We start from the raw sequence: 17745 nt of genomic DNA on the forward strand, positions 1-17745 counted from the left end.
AAAATGATCCGAATTTTCATCGAAAAATCATCATTAGCGATTAGGCKGCTTTCTGGCTGAATGGCTTCGTCAATAAGCAAAATAGCGCGTTATTGGTCAGGCAGCAATCCACACGTACTCCATGACTCTCAACGCATTCCGAAAAAATTACGGTTTGGTGCGGTTTATGGGCCGGCGGCGTCACAAGTCACATAGCGAATGTCACAAGCGATTTATTGAAAGCCAAGTTTGGTTGAAGGTGTTATCTTACGAAATGATCCAGTAATAGTACCGTTAGACTATTACCGGCCCGCTTGCGGARGTCTAGATGCTGAACCCATATTCAAGTATAAATTGGCCGATTGGCTGCTGCAATTCCACGTTCGATATTCGTAAGAAGGTCATCAATTGTCGTTGACTAATTGGCATAGACTATAAATGGAGGCTACGTTACGTGGTGGCTATACAATAAATCCAGTTTCACACATAATGAYATCGAATGTACATTAATAAAAAAATTTATTGATATCTTAAAACGTTTTTGTTTTATTTTAAAAAAGCAAAACCATTTTAATCCCGTTATACATTGTTCATCGTTCTTCATTCACGGAATCATATGCCCTTTATGCTTRTACAATTATCGAAATATGAATGAATACAAGTTTATTTACATTTGCACAAGTTCCTAGAAYGCCGATTCAGTCATCGGCCGAATGTATGGTCCATATTTAGATATGTACTGTGTGTATTTTGGTAGGGTCCAGAAAACTAGCAGGTTAATGGCGCGTAGCCATAAGCGGAAAGTATTGCGCTTGAAAATGGTAATGAATCACTGAAGAATGCAACAAAAATGTTGGCAAAATTTGATTAGATAGCGGTGTTTGTAATACGTAGRCTCGCAATTCCTCTCGAAGTTCATACAAGTGTTTATACACACGAAAAGTTCGGATAGGACAAAGGTGTTTCAAATATTCCATATWCCTTGTATGACCAGAAACGTAATAGTTTACTGAATTTGTTGTTGCAGACAAGCTTAATGTTCACATTGGCCTATTTTTYCGATTTATSTCCAATTTTGTAGCGTTTAACAGTATTCGTGGCCGCTAATGTGATATGAGTTGCATATTAGGGCTTCTCAGCACCAACCGATAAGATAAGATTTTAACACATTCTTATAAGCACACATACACTCGCACCATGGCCTGTCCATGGCAGGTGTTTGCRTGTGTTGGAGGTTCAGACGAACAGGTGAATACGGGCTCCTAACCGAGGCACGACAACGCCCCAACTTCAGTCTGAAATTTTCGTGGAGTCGTGTTGTACGTGTTTTTCGAAAAGGTGCGTAAATCCTGTGCAGTGTTGGAAATAAAAAAAATTGTTCTGCTGTGAAAGTGTTGTTGTTGCATAAACGTGCTGATAAGCCAGAATTGCGCCTGATAAGGCTTTTAAAAATAGCTGGTTAACGGCAAYAGTTAAGCTTAGTGGCCAATACAGGCGGTGATGATCTCATAGTGAAGTGCATAAGGGGAAATGYGATTTTTGGTTATATCGTTTAATTTTATTTTCTTCCTCTCTTTAGTGAAAACACACAAAAACGGCTGCACTCAACGAAAGTGSTTTTAAACGAAAAATAATTGTTAACGAACAAATTAAACGAATATTTATTAAAGTGAAAAACTCACACGCACACACATACAAACAATGCGTTTCAAAATCCTGCTAGCATTCGTGCTATCCTGTGTCTTGTCGACTTCAGTCATTGCAAACGAGAATTATTCTTCGGAGCTTGACACCGAAGCCCAGGCGATCGACCCCAAATTCAAGGTGTCAAATGATGCCGAGCTCGTTGAAATGATACCGGAGATCGTGCAGGAACAAGCGAAACCAACGACTATGACCTCCCCAAAGCCAACAACAAAGACCACAACACAAACGACAAARCCCTCGAGACCGATTTCTCCACGCCCTAACAATGGTGTAACACCCAGAAATCAAACAAAAAGCTTCCTAGAAACGGCCGGGGCCTTGAAGGTTAGCGAGGATTTCTATCTCGGCGAGTTGGGCTTCGATATAAGCTACGACAACGGATATGACTGGTGTAAGTTTGATATTGCGATTAACAAAATAATCCTAYATGTGTATATGTATGTATGGCATAGCATATTCGAATTATATTAAAAAGCGTAAAAATGTCTTCAAATTCACTTGAAATGAGTCAGAGCTTACTCACCGCCGCTGTAAARGGCTTACACTAGCGGCTGCGACTATTAGCACAGCATGTCATATTTTATCGCAATTTATTCATTTATGTATTCATATATGTTACATATCTATCGACGTGTGTATATTCTTCAGTATGTTTGTGCACCTTGCGTTGCCCAGGTATATGTTTAACAAGTCCGGCGTTATCTTATCGTCACATTCGTGTTGGCAATATTTACTCACTATTGCTTGCCCAACAATCGACGCGAAGTTGCCTAACGGTGAAACAAACATACATATTTATCCACGTATGAAGACACCGTTTTCTTCGTATTATTTACCGTTAGTATTCATCACGATAAGATAAACAAACTTAGTCGAAAATAATGCCAAAGCTTTGTATTTATTTTATAATCAGCGATTCGTCATAGAGACATTTATAGGMACGAAAGTCGTGGTTCAATAGAAAAATGTGGGCACTACATCAATTTGWGTGCATCCAAGCTTGTTAATATTTTGTATTTTTTGATACAAATTGGTTAAGGGATTGTTTGTAGCGAAATATTAATACTTATGTAGGCATTTCGAGTTGGGACGGTGTTGGAATAAGAGTTCTTCATAAAAAGGAGGTTTTGGAAAACAAATTGATTTTTCTGAACTTTCCATTATTTAAGATATTTATAATGTATAATACCTAATTTTCCAACTTTCCTTTTGAGTGATATAGAGAAACTAGAATTATACTGCCTTTATCTTTCAATGCTTTCCATCTCTATTACAAAAAACAATTTTAACTGCGCCGGCCTAGACGAATAAGTTGTTATCCTCACAGTTTTTGGTCGAATATGTAGTTTCGTGATCGGCCAATACCCGAAGAAGCGTGTAATACTTTACATATTTTTAGAAAGAGCTGTGCTTTTTACACCCTGTGTTTATGTCTTGTCTATGAAATATCTAAAATAAGTTCTTGGTAACTGTGAAATATTACCGTTGCGATAACGCGTATTAACARGAAATTTTAAGATTTTTGATTGAGTGTGCTAATTATTGTGTAAAGTTGTAATTTTGCTTCTGCGATAATGACTAAATGGCCTTAATAAATAAATGTATTATTATATTCGTTGATAACTAATGTTGTCTATCTAACGGTTAGTAAATGATAATCTAGAGAACAATGATACAAAATATTTAAAACTGATCACTTTGCCTGGGAATATCTTTGGTGGTACAATTTTTCCTTAATATACCCTATTTTTCATGAAAATGCCACTGAACCTATTTCTATTAATACTAAACTATTGTATTAGTGGGTTCTGTTTGGATTATTGATGTTAAAATATAAAAGTTGATATTCATATGAAAGATTGCAAATACTTAATATGTGTTCTTCCGTTTTTTTAAATTGATATTTTACTAAAAAGCTTACATTATTTGAATTGCAGCTAATCCCAATAATCCTGTGGCTCCACCAGTTATACCATCCCACGCTGCTGGCGGTTACGTCATTACCTCGCAGCGCTTACAGGAGATTCGTTCGAATCTAATGTACTGGTACTTTGACAAGGACACGAATGGCGGGCGCGGTGATTATCAGTATGACATACATGCCTCCATGACACAGTTGCATAAAAATTTGAACTTTCGGCTACCATTTTTTGGCTTCGTCTACAATTACACTCGAGTAAGTTGAAGGTATGCTTCGTCTGCTAGAACACTGATTTAACATATTGTMCTTACATAGCTCTCGCTCAATGGCTATTTGGAGTTCTCTGATCCACCAGAGTATCTGACCTATCCTCTGGTGTTTCCCGTAAAGGATTGGCCGAAGCGTCGTGATCCCTCTTTTATTGGTATATGGTTTTCGAAATGCCGCGTGGGACGCATATATCCGACGGATATTGATCAGCGCACACCTGGCGTGTACTTCCGGTGAGTAAAAGTCATTAATAATCGTACCTATATATGTATATTTGCACAAGCGTATATAATAGTAAGGCAAAGTAAGTTTTAAATGTACTTGTGTGCAGAAATACGTTTGCAATCTGATTCTTTTGAGCCGAGATCTACTCACTCATCCAGAAACACAAAAAATTGGTTTTTTTTCCGAAGTGCCGAGTGAATAAAAAATAGAAGAATACGAAAGATTTTAAAGATTCACCCACACATTAGAGGATTATAGAATCATCTCTTCTAATRTATACATTCAAACGAAGTGTTGCAATAACATACTCGAACTCGAACCCATTTCCTACCTTTCACTACCTGCAAACCAMACCCCAAAGTGGTGGAAGTATGTGCGGTTATCTGCGACTTTTGGACCTACATTTTTCCAGATAATATGTATTTTTCCTCGCCAGTAAAAACAAAATAAAACTGAAATCTTTACCAATAATAGTCAGAATTTGAATCAACACGAATATAGGCGTGTTGAATGTACATTTTGAATTAAACTGTGGGTGTGCGCCTTAGGGAAGGAAAGCTGCCGCAATTTACTATATATATTTATATAAGTATTTGGGGTTATCACTTCATTAATCTCACTACATGTGCGTTCGTATATGTATACAAAGTATAATCAAATATTTTACACTTGATATTACCATTCGTGCTCAAGCGACTGCGGCTTTCAAAATGTCACCACAGAGGGGCTCATTTATTGCTTAAATCAACACTTCTGATTGTTTGTTTGGTTTCAGCAGCAGTATGGCCTGAAATGATTAGAAAACTTTTGCAAATGTTTGTGAATGTGGGCGCCTGGTTTCTAATCCCTGTAATGTGTTTGAGCTTCGGGTTAATTGCCTGCTCATTGGCCTCAGCGGACTGTGGCTTCGTAAAATTAGTTTAAATTGAAATAATATTCAAATATTGAAAATGCTTCAATGTTAAAGTGCTTTGTAGTCTTTCAAATGTAGTAGTTCAATCTCTGTGTACTTATTAGGTATGAGTCACCAGCAAGGAAGCTTAACTTAAATCACAGTCAAATAAACTCTCTCCTAAAGTAATTTTGGGTTTTTTACAATTAAATAGCTAACCGAAATGTTCCAACTTGACAGCGATTCATTTATTTCGTGAAAAACTGTCGGTTAACAATATGTAGCAGATATGTATTACTTCTGGGTCTAGGGTTTGCCTTCGCTATTTTTCACCAATAAAAAATCCAATAATTGACTGTGCGAACGTGCTTGATTTCACAATCAAAATTAAAGAAGTACTTATAATATTCCTAAAACAAAATTCTGATTATTAAGAGCGCTTTTCGGGGAGATAAGACTCACTAGTCTATCATTGGATTATTACTTTCCTGATTTGTTACCCGGAAAATGCATGAGCAAATAGCTTAAGCTGTCTGCAGTAAGCTGTAGTTCCAAATTTTCAAATCCGAGATGCCAACTTTTAAAAAGCACGCAAAAATTGTGCAGCGTGCCAAAATTCCATTATCGCAGAAAAATGCAAACCGACTCCGGTGTCATTTCGTTAGTTAGCATAGTTCCGACGCCTTCCTCGTCGCCATTGTCGCGCTTCCGCCCGCTGTCATTTGTTCCGCATAATTGGCAAAAAGTGGCATTAGCTGACTTAGCTGACTGCGGCAGCGCAGTTCACTTATTCACCCGCAGATACGCATATAACGGTACACACTTCTTGTTCATCGCCAATTGTTGTTCTAATTATTTTTACCACACCGTTCGTAGTCGGGTATACGAAGTGGTGGCGTGGTATCGCACARAACAGTGTAAATAACTTTCGCATACCGAATGCAGCCATAAAAACCTGTTGTTTTTCCGAATTATGTATTTCAATTTTTGCTACTTTTGCATTTTTGYTGCGAGCAACAAAGTGTTTTCCTTTGTTGTCATATTTCAGTGCATTTTTTCAAGTTTTGGAAAATCGACGAGTTGTGCAAAAACCAACGGTAAAACCATGGCAAGCCATTGTATTGTCAGCTGTTATGTATTTTCTCTCCATGTGGACTTACATATTTTTGCGACAGTTACAGTTGTAATTCTCTCTGGCTGGCGTGCAAAGAAAAACCAATTTTGTGTGGGTTTGTTCTTATAGCGCTGACCTTTATATATTAAGTATTTGAATTTTCATTTATTATAATTATTTACAAATTACTACTCCAGTGAATAGCTATAATAACGTTTTCCTCAGGAATCGGTAAAAGCATATTTGTTTAAGGAATTTGGTGCACTGGTATAAATTATTCTAAAAAAGCAGAAAAAACAATAACGAAGTTGAAAAATGCAGATTCATGCAGATCGAAACAAAAGTATGAGACCATTMAAATTCGAGGTGTGCAGCAAATGCATCTGCTGCCGAAACTGCTAAATGAATCATAATAATTTACGAAGTAATCCTATGTAATGTGATTGTGTCTACACATGTATGTTCGCACAAATACCTCCATACATATAATATACACACATTTAAATTTACCGACATTCGCTTAACAAATGTTACTCATCCGCCGTGTGCGCCCACCACCAGTAGCCTTACTCACAGTGTCGTTTATGCGCTTAACTGCAAAGCTTTAATAATCCTTTCGTATTTAACTGGGCCGATTGCAGCTGAGATCACCATTAATCGCAGAAAGGCCGTAAAGCTAATTTTAATAGTAGCTGAAACTATCGAAAGCTTCTTTTGACTCACTTTTTTCTTAGGGAAGCAAAATTAATGCGGCAACSTTTCAGTTTTTAAATAACATTTCAAGTAGGTTGGTAGGTATGTTAAACYATCTTGCCATAAAACTCAAATTCGATGGAATTAGTGTTGTCGAAAATATGGGATAAAAACTACGAAGTGRGATCAACTTCTTTTTTTACTTCCTTCTCTATCTACAAGATAGATGCGCAGATTTTCTAGGTAAGAGAAATAAGWACAAACAAGCCTCTGAAAATATCAAGGAAGCTGTACGAGTATACGGTTCCTTATAGTCATTGTTGTCGCACTTAGGAATTCAACGGAAAGTAAGCAAGTGACTTCTATTTTCCCGGCGAGCGCTCAGCTACTTTACATATCAAGTATAGACCACGTATAGAATCAGTACTAGGAGATTTGCCCACTGCGATAAGGAAGTGTACCAAACCAACTTACGACAGTGGGCGATTCTAGTGCTAATTGGGACCGGGAAAGACTTTGAGCAGCCCACCAACCGTGCGATAATCAACTCTGCCTTGTTTATTTTTTATTAATYCTCGTTTATGCATAGTCATTTGTTTTAATTTTGCGCAATAATCTGCACGCCGGGCACTTAGAAGAGCAGCTGATAATCGCATTAGTGCCTTTTAAATTATAAAGAGCATAAAACATAAAAGCACGTAGAAGAATTACGCTCTTTTRGTCGCAAGGACATTGAATTGGCGGCGGTCGCATAGCTGCCAAGCGGCATTAGAATGACAACAATTTAATGCTATTTGTTGCCGCACTCGCAATTCAATTGCATTGCTATGCGCGCTCTTTTTGTTGTAAAATAGCTGAGCAACTGTGGAACTGTGCAACGGTATGCAAATAATGCGTGTAACGGAAAATCTTCAAAAGCCTCATGGAATTCTACTTCCATTATGAAACGACATGGCAAGATGTGGCTTGTATGGGTGTTTTGTGCGAGGGGACGATTCTCGCGTTTGTCGAGCGAGTCAGTTAAGTGAGTGGTTCCCATAAGAGATGGTATTTACATACTTTTATGTATCTTTATTCATTGCTCGTGCAATTGAATTCTAATATCACAAAAGAAGCCATTAAATATATTTAATATGCCATAAATAAATTGAGCGAAATAGGGTGTCCTATTCCAATTCCACGTTTTATCGATGATATAGAGTTTAGTGTAACAGCGTTTATTATTAGGTAGTCGAAAAAGTCTTTTGGTATTTCTAATCAAACTTCAACCATTGTTGTGCTACACGAACTGATGAACTGATACAGCRTCGTCTCCATAAACTTCACACATTTCATTAATGGAATGCGTGGCAGTCTTTCCTTTTTTAWACAAGAATTTGAAAATATAGCGAATTTCTTCATTATTTTCACACRTTTTTGAACAACTGTAACCTTTTCAACTTCCTCGAATTTAAATTATTTTTGGTTAAATGAAGCTAACTATATGGTATGACACAATGACATTCTATACAACTGCAACGACATCTACTGACCAATCCAATATAATTATGTCTTTCGATGTCGAATATGGTACAGTTGTTGACCTTGCTGGGAAATTCTTTTCCTAAAGACTGTTTAATGAGGCAGCAATTCAATATTAACGCAACAATTCAATATTAACGCTGCTATTTAAATTTGTAAAATTAAATCCTTGGAAAAGGATAGGACAGATAATTTTGTGGTTCACCTGTTACTATTTTGGAAGTGGTGATTTTTTTTTTATAATTTTATCACCTCACCTCGATTAGGAAAATACAAATATATAAAAAAAAGAGAGGAATTCGAAAACAATCAATATTCCGTATCCAAAAATAACAAAAAAACAAAAACAAAAAAAAAAAGAACACATCTGTGAGATGCGATAAGCTACGCGTGTGGATATTGGGAAATGAGCCGTTGATGTAATCTGCTTTGTGTACAAATATTTACATGCGGTGGCTTTCCTGGCCAACGTGCTCAATTGTTTCTTTTTTGTCCGAACTAATATTTATTAAATGCGAGTTATATATACGTGGGCCCAAGCCACTTCTTTCTGACCTATCGCAATATGATTTATGACATGGGCATTATGAAAACAAATAAAATATTCTTGACATGYAAACGATGCAGGTGGAGTGCCAAAACCCACTTTCGCCCAGTTTGCAAATACATATATTCTTGATRTATGTGATTTTTTTGCTCTTTTAGTTTGCACTATTTTATTTATTAACTTGGATTTATATGTGCATTTGTTTGTTTCTTGCAGCCTCGAACGTGATTTGATTACTCGTACGGACCGTTTCGGCGTCGAGGTGCGTGAGCGCACCATGTGGGACATCCGAGAGGGCGTCGTGGGCGCAGAGACGTTCATACCGAAACATGTTCTTATCGCAACATGGAAGAACGTTTCATTCGCCGGTGGCATCGACAACGCGCTTTTCACAGTAAGTTGCAAAAAATGAATATTTTCTGGACCTCAAAGTCGACAAACACATGCATTCAGCAATCGCAACAAATGCTTTGCCTTCCTTCATTTCGTGCTTTTATTGCCATGTGGACTTTGATAGATCGGTGAATGGCTCGACACACAGCTGTGTTAGACTGCGAGTACTTTACAAAGAAAATTGTGTGCTCGCAGCGAGCGCTTGTGTGCTGACATGTCACAAAAGGCTCTCTCGAGCAGTYACAACCACTGTCACTTGCATTTATCACGTCTGTCAATCAGTGATGAATAGAAAAACACGAACAAAGGCACTTACATACATGTAGAAAACAAGAATTTATTGCRTTTTCAATCAAATGTAAAATGAAATTGAAACATGCCTCGGGTGGTTAGAGAATTAAAAAAAGAGATCCAGGTGTAATTAYTCAATACTTAATAGGCAATGTAACATATTTTAGAGTAAATAAGTTTATCGTTACATATGTACCGGCGTTGTTACTACGTGTATTTTGGTCTACCTTGTAAACTCCGCACTCAAATGGCGTATGCAAATATCATCCTTTTTGGTATGCACATTTAAACCATTTTTGTACCCTCTTCTGATTTGGTATTTGCATATTAACTGGTTACAAGCTTAAAGATCATTACAAGCAAACACATGTTTGCAATAGTCATCAAATTGAATTAAGACCAATTATTTACAGTCATTTTCGACCTGAGGCAGCAGTGGCRATTCCAAAGTGTGAACAAATAAATTCAATTAATAAATTTTTTATTCCCTTGAGTCCTCATATGTAATAGTATGAAATAAATTTAATTCTCTGATTTTCAAGAAATGCTTCTTAAAAGGAAAAATGTGCAGTATTTCAATTAGATTGTTGAGCCTGAAACCAAAAACTCTCTCCAGCCACTTTTAATATTATAATAAAGCAATTGATTTTCGAATGTTTCGTTTACTAAGTTATTCAATATGCACAAAGAGTAAGCAAGTCATAAATTTATTAGAATTTGTTTTGTTATTGTAAGTCTTGTTGAAAACTGGAGCCACGTATTTCTAAGTAGTACTCACGTATGAGCTTTCATCATTTGCATTTCTTCCGTATAATATATATTCGAGATTTATGGTGGGTGCTTAGCCGTCTTTATCCGATAATTTTTAATAGCTCAAAAGCAGTTTGACACCTCCATTTAAGCTCTTCAGTGCTCACAAAAAAATACCCCAAAATTCAATCGAAGGAGCAACGTTTTATTTTTGAAAAGTTAAATATTGTAGACCCAGTTAAGACGACTATGGCTTMGACTAATGTTCAATCGTCCATCATTTGTGCCAACAGCCCCCGTTAGCTGATTAAGATTTCTATGAGAAGGATAAAAYAATACTCAACTGGTTGGTTGATATCCGATTTGGCATCCTTTGCATAAATAGTTTAATAATTCACATACACTGCTAATTAATTCCAGTGAAAAAAATATATTTTTAATTTATATAAGAATCTGTTAACAAAAATATTTTATAAATTCTCAGACAAATACTTTCCAAATGGTTTTGGCCACCGACGAAGTCTACACCTATGCCATATACAACTACGATTTGCTGAAATGGTCTTCGAACACCGAGGCAGGAGGTGATACCACCACTGGTGAGGGCGGTGTACCGGCTTTTGTAAGTACAATATCATACATATGTCTATACGTCATTCGGTTAAGTGCGTATTTAATCCATAAAGTAAAATTAATAAGTCTAATTAAAATAATAAATACCAACATGGAGCACATAGACAATTCCATGTGTGTGGTTGCGCATAAATTCCTTAATATTTTTTAACTTGACTSCAAACTGGCATGGGCATAAATACCAAAGCGAAGAGAAAAATGTGACAAGATAATTTATATCGATGTTAAAATGCGGTTAGCCATGKAATTTAATTSCAAAATGCATTATTTTCAGAATTACATTTTTTGTTTAAATGCTCAGCGTTGCAAACACTGTAAGAGCGTCGTTCATTTTGCAGGTGGGATTCAATGCAGGCAACGGTACGCGGTCCTACGAGTACACGCCCTATAGCCAGCAGATGGTGATACGAGACTTGACGGGGCGTGGTTGGGGCAATGGCTTCCCRGGCCGCCATCTCTTCCGTATAGATGAGCAAATTTTAATTGGTTCCTGTAATAAGGATATCGGTGCGTACTCCCTTTAATTGCACAACAACTTTATATATAGACACTACAGAGTGTTTATGAAATGATAAGAATGATATTCTGTTTTTCTGTGAATTATAGACGCTTCGCATTTACCGTTAACCTTTGCGCCCGAAGCTGGTAATATGTTGGGCGGCACTGTGGTCAACATCACTGGTCCTTGCTTTGATCCGAAGAAACGTGTTACATGCCATTTCGACACCGAAGATGTGCTGGGCACTTTTGTGAATACAAATCGTGTTATCTGTGTGCAACCGTTCTTGAAAGCCGAAGGTTGGGTGCGCTTCGAAATTTCAATTGGCAACCAGCGCTTCAAATGGCGCGGCAGATATTTTGTAGGTAAGTGGGAGGTCTGAATTTTGGTTGCTGGGTTTCCAAAATAATAACATTAACCGAATTTGTTTTAGAAACCCCCGCTTTAGCAACGGAGAAGATTTTCTTCGAAACCGAAGACGTCCACAAGAAATCACCCGACCAGATACAAATCAGCTGGGATCCTTATAACTTAACCTCAAACGGCAACGCCAATATAATGATATCACTTTGGGGATACCGCGAAGTTACCATATAGTAAGATCAAGTTAAAAACAAAATCAAGAATTTCAAGTGAATTGAACGTTTTTTTCTCAGTCCGCAACTGGAGTATATTGACTCAATCGAGGCTGGCCTAACCAACACCGGCTCTTATGTGATTTATCCGAAAAACTATGTGAAYCGCAATAATTACAACAACGATCTCCAATTCGGTTTCCTGCAAATAAATCTAACGAACCCAGAGCAGTATTCCGGTCTGAAGATTAGTCCGTAAGTTGAAAAATTATCAGTTGAACTTTAATGACACATGTGCCGTTTTATGTCTGACAAAAGAACAGAATCTGTTATTTTAGGGAAGATATCCTAAATTATAGCAAAAGTATCAGAGGAATACGAAAGGTTCTTTATYACATAACTTCAACGCGTTACAATGAAATGTGCTGTGTATGTATACATTCACATATACATATACGAGTATATGCTGCGTATTAAGAACAAGTGATGCGTCAAAGTTCACGTCCCACAGAAATGAATGTTCGTTCAATGTTTTTCTTTAATTTCATATGAAAGTATTTGCATTCTATTAAAGTCATTATTTTATTACCACGCGTCGAGCTTTTGCTTTGTATGTAAAGTTTGCATGTGCATATACATAYATTGGGGTGTGTGTTGGTGAAGTGGCCTTTAGCCTAAGCACTTTACTASAAGCGATCACAACAACAAAGTTGTGTCAGTGTTTTCATTCAATTTGTCACTTTACAGTTTCCATACGTCCACTTGTCATTTGTCGCCAGTCAATTAGGTATTTGTTTTGTTTTTGCATTTGCATTTGCATGTCATYAATGCGCAATAATTCAATTCGATTGTAAAATCAATTGCCTGTGCACAAGGTGCATTCAGCTGGTGTTAGTGAGTACAGCTTGTGCGGATGCTCAAGGGTGAATGGCTGCGTGGCGTGCAAGGGTGTTTGTGTGTGTGCTTGTGCACCACTGAGTGGGCTTCGATGCCTGTGCCACCAGTGAGCAAGCTTTTAATGCAAGCACTCTTTTAATTCAACAATACTTAAGGTCAATATTGCATTTGTAATGCAATTACAAAAGTATATAACAAAACAAGTGGTGGTTAGGCGAGTCAACCTAGGTGGCGAAGTTCGTTGCATATTCGTATACAACACAAGTGGTCAACTGTCCAGTTTAATTCAATAAAGCTTCAATCACTACCTATTGAGATCCAGGCTTTATTGCTTCAAATCTTCAGTGTTCAAAACCTTCTGCAATATGCTGCGTTTGGAAACTCCCATTCTGGTATTATCCAAGTATAAGCGATTCTACCCTGATGAGTATCAATGGGTGGATCTAGCTCTTTACATTCGTGTTTATAATTCGCATACTGTTCATATTGTTCAGTATTATTTAATGATTATCGAAAAAAATTTATCCGAATTGTCCTAGTTGCCTTATGTTTGGTATTTGATATGAAATCGATATTTCAATATTTCAAAAAATGAAGATGAGAAAGAACTCTCTAAAAGTATTCATATATGTATGTGTGTGAAAATATTTGAAGTCTCGAAATATTTATCAAGCTATCAGTCAATTATATTAAAATCGATCCACAACTCGGCTCCGCCCAAAATATATATTGTGTGGATCACGGAAATTAATTCATCAGCCAAACTTGGAACTAACATTCGACGCATATAATCATTACTATATCATGATATTAGAGTTAAGCCGTTAAAGCCTTCAGCCTTTTTAAGATTTTGTTTTACTTACACTGATACTAAACGCCGAATTAAAATCATTCCCTTTCTTTGATGAGACTTTTTGACATCATTCCCTTTACTTTGTTGGGTGCATTTTCCTGACGTTCGTCATAACGGTTTAATACATTTTGCATTTTCCTCTCTTTGTAGAACGCTCTGGTCACGTCCCATCCCTCTGGGCTGGTATTTCAATAAGCAATGGGAGCGCAAGCACGGACTGCGTTGGCCTGAGGCGCTGTGTGAGAATTGGGTACGAAATGACCGCTATTTGAGGTAAGCATTGGAGAACATTATTTGTTGATTTTTAAGCGTTCGCCACTATGCCAGCAAAATATAATTGCTAGTTGGAGTGTCGAAAGACAAAGGAAATGATACTGTATTTTCGTAYGTTACAGGCTTTCGAGATTTTAGAAATAATAAGAACTCATATATTAATTTCAGAACGTTCACTGGGGACTTRCCGCTTTGTCCGTGCACGCTGGAGCAGGCCGTTTATGACAAAGGACGGTATCGACCAGATAAGGAATGTGACAAGGACTCAAATCCGACATGTTTGCGGCACAAAAACGCTATACATTGCGTCGTCAGTGGTAATCCGGTGTAAGCTCACATTCACATACWTACTGACATACACAGAAAAACAAGRAAAGAATKATTTGAACTTTCTTTTCTTACAGTGCGGAAGGCGCCGAACAACAGTGTTGCTACGATCGCTATGGCTTCCTAATGTTAACACAGGATCAAGTGTGGGGCTCCCGCCCACGACGTAATCATAATCTTGGTAAAATGCCTTGGAATGAGGCTGGAAAGGTGCCAACGCTTTCTAATTGGTTCCACGACATGCGTCCATGGTACTCCTGTTGTCATTGGCAGAAGGAGCAGTCTGTGAATTGCGAAACTTTCCGCTTTGAACGTCGACCCACACAAGACTGTGTTGGCTATCAGGCGCCTGGTGTATCTGGAGTCTTCGGTGATCCACACTTCATTACTTTTGATGGCACGCAATATACTTTTAATGGCTTAGGCGAGTTTGTCTTGTCGCGTAGTGTGGCCGCTGATCGCCGCTTCGAGGTGCAGGGTCGTTTTGAACAGGTGCCCAAAAACCAATATGGCCCTGTGATGGCTACTCAGTTGACCGCTCTGGCGATGCGTGGCAATACGACAACAACAATTGAAGTGCGTCTGCGGCCGAAATTTGCTCGTTGGCGCTATGCCCTGGATGTGTTGGCCGATGGGCGGCGTATTTATTTCGATCGGGAGAGCATGCGGTTTCAGCATTTTGATGGTGTCACCGTTTACACACCCACTTATCTCCTCAATCAATCCCAAGTTGTCGTCATGTTCGATTCAGGCGTAGGTGTGGAAGTTGTTGAGAATGAAGGTTTCATGACGGGTCGAGTCTATTTGCCGTGGGATTTCATTGTGAGTACATGTTTGATATWTAGAAGTTACGTCTTCTATAAAAATATTATTCGCTCATTTTAGAATAAAACAGCAGGATTGTTCGGCAATTGGTCATTCAATGCGTTGGATGACTTTGCGTTACCCGACGGTACAGTGGCCAACTTGAATCTGAACAATTTCCAGCAGATTTACTATRATTTCGGTCTGAAGTGGATGTTGGCTGATCGCAATATTCCGGGTGTAGGAACKGCTCTATTCTCACGTGAAAATGGACGAACTGCMAGCTATTATTCGAATGCTTCATTTGTGCCGAACTTTGTGAAAGAGCCGCAGGACTTCTTGCCCTCGAACCGATCGTATGACGTGGAGCGTGCGGAGGAGTTATGTGGCGAAAGTTATCAGTGTCGCTATGACTACGGCATGACCTTGAATACGGATATGGCGCATTTCACTAAGAACTATTACGACAGTTTAGTGAACATAAGGAATTTAAATTCGAAGTAAGCTCCACAGTCTTTATTTCATTACTTTTCGRAGGGAGGTTAGACGAGTTTTKGATTTAACGTTTCAACACTTTGCAGGCGCGTAGTTTCGTGTGGAGTTCTGGAGACTCCTCGATTTGGACGCAAGTTGAGTTTTGACTTCATGCCAGGCGCCAAGATTGCGTTCGAGTGTAATGAGGGCTTCGTGCTGATGGGCGATCAGCGTCGTGAGTGCATGGCCAACGGCCTTTGGAATGTTCCTGAGTACGGTTACACTTACTGTTTGCGTGAGTATTCTTTCCAAATTCCTTTTAAAAATATTGCCAACCCATTGGTAGACTTTGTAATATTTTATATGAACTTTCTTTGCAATCGGCTCTTGGGTCCAATATAAACATATAAACAACTTCACTTTCAACAGGTGAGGTATTCTATACACGTCGCATTGCATTTATTGCCATCGCCATTATTGTGTGCGTCATATGTCCGCTGATGATATGCATTGTTTGCGGAATTTACCGGTTCCGTCAAAAACAACTCAAGGAAGATCCCGCTTGGCAGATGACCATACCACGTTCACGTGCTTCGTCACGTTCCAACTTGCGTCAGCTGAGTGGACCGGACGACGATAGTGATACGGATGCAACAGGCACACTTAAGAAAAGTAGGTCATATGATAAAGTTTATCGAACGAATGAACCACTACCGGGCAAACCCCGTATTGACTTTCCAGCTAAGAAATGGGATCTGGATGACGAGGATGTGACTTCATCCGAAGGTAGTGAAAATAAAGATACAAAAGTAGCTAGCGATATTGAATACGTTAATAAAACAGGTGACAAGCCGCGCCAGATGGGCAGACGGTCGTTGCGCACTAATTCGGGCACCGACCACGATCTACACGAAGAGGACGGCACAGCCATAGATGAACCGGCCCAAGCCCACGTGCAGGGACAGGCCCCCGATGTGACGGATACAGCGAACCGAGCCGCCTATAATCAGCCACCATCACCCGAGACAGATGAAGAGCCACAGCATAGCAGCACCTTGCATCAGCAATACAGCCCGACATTTAGTGGCGCCGATAGTCGCAACAGTTCCATGAATTACCAACCGAATGCAGCAGCACAGAATCGCTTTGGCGGAGTACCGGTCTTACCCAATAACACACAGTTCTTTAATCGCCCGCCATCGAATATACCGACGGGTGCAACCTCGTTGCCGATACGTCAAGCGCCGAYTGCAGCGCCGATAACGAATACGGCCCTGCCACTGACGCAAGATAATGGCTTACCGTCGCCTCCATATGCCGCCTCACCAACACCATCGGTGCAGCGTTCGACCGAGGTTTGAAAGTCTCAAAAACAGAATTGAAAAAGACGAAAATAAATCGTCGTTTGAGAAAATTTTAATCAAGAAGTTCATGCATCTACAAAATAGTAATTATGATCAACTACTAACAGATCATCCTATCCTATCGTCGTTCGCATTTAAAAACAGCATACGAGCAAATAACTGTAGTTATTACCAATACATTCTAACCTTAATTTGGATACATTCTGCTTAACTAACAGCCAAGTTCAAATCGCACTCATTCACTCATCTATCCGCCTCATTGAAAACCTGTATATGCCGAATAAGTACTGTGGTATATATATAATATTATATAAAAAAGTTATTTGCACTTTGATTTAATTGTAATAATTAAAAAATTAAAAATAATTAACAACCTTAAATATAATGTGTACAGACTACTCATAACCTCAAATAAAAACCATAAAACAAATTTCACATTAAGAAACCAACATAACCGCCATATGTTCCAAGTGTTCAGAGTTGTTTGTAAATCGTCCATTTCCGTTTGATAAACCTACCTTTTATATATATATTMTGAGGAAATAAATAGTTAAGTTATTAATACGAGCCTGGTTTCAATTTTCAATCAATGCTTTTGTTTATTCTTCTTCTTTACTGGMGTAGAAACCACTTAGCGGTTATAGTCGAGTTACTTGGGTTTTGTACGATGAAATTATGGTAAGATGTCATTCTGTTGAACCCGAAGTTATCGAGTCTTACTAAGGYCATTTTATTTTAGACAC

At 38.4% G+C, this 17745-nt stretch overlaps 1 protein-coding gene across 4 annotated transcripts; it reads left to right on the plus strand.

Moving 5' to 3' along the window:
• Positions 1-1253: 1253 nt before the first annotated feature.
• LOC108978732 (protein mesh) lies at positions 1254-17569 on the plus strand. 4 transcript variants are annotated; one of them, XM_018949155.1, is made up of 18 exons: positions 1254-1317; positions 1559-2077; positions 3624-3862; positions 3923-4110; positions 9086-9263; positions 10788-10925; positions 11275-11443; positions 11543-11800; positions 11869-12031; positions 12092-12265; positions 13911-14033; positions 14202-14360; positions 14438-15182; positions 15246-15664; positions 15746-15933; positions 16068-16310; positions 16380-16424; positions 16482-17569. In XM_018949155.1, the coding sequence occupies exons 2-18, from the start codon at positions 1681-1683 to the stop codon at positions 16997-16999; spliced, it is 4344 nt and encodes a 1447-aa protein (XP_018804700.1). In that variant the 5' UTR covers positions 1254-1317; positions 1559-1680; the 3' UTR covers positions 17000-17569. The 4 variants fall into 4 exon arrangements, with proteins under 4 accessions (XP_018804700.1, XP_018804698.1, XP_018804699.1 ...); XM_018949153.1 differs by having other exon boundaries at positions 16068-16424; XM_018949154.1 differs by having other exon boundaries at positions 16380-17569.
• The last annotated feature ends 176 nt before the right edge of the window (positions 17570-17745 follow it).

Source organism: Bactrocera latifrons, unplaced genomic scaffold, assembly GCF_001853355.1.
Source record: "Bactrocera latifrons isolate USDA-ARS-PBARC rearing strain unplaced genomic scaffold, ASM185335v1 scaffold_126, whole genome shotgun sequence".
NCBI lineage: Eukaryota > Metazoa > Arthropoda > Insecta > Diptera > Tephritidae > Bactrocera > Bactrocera latifrons.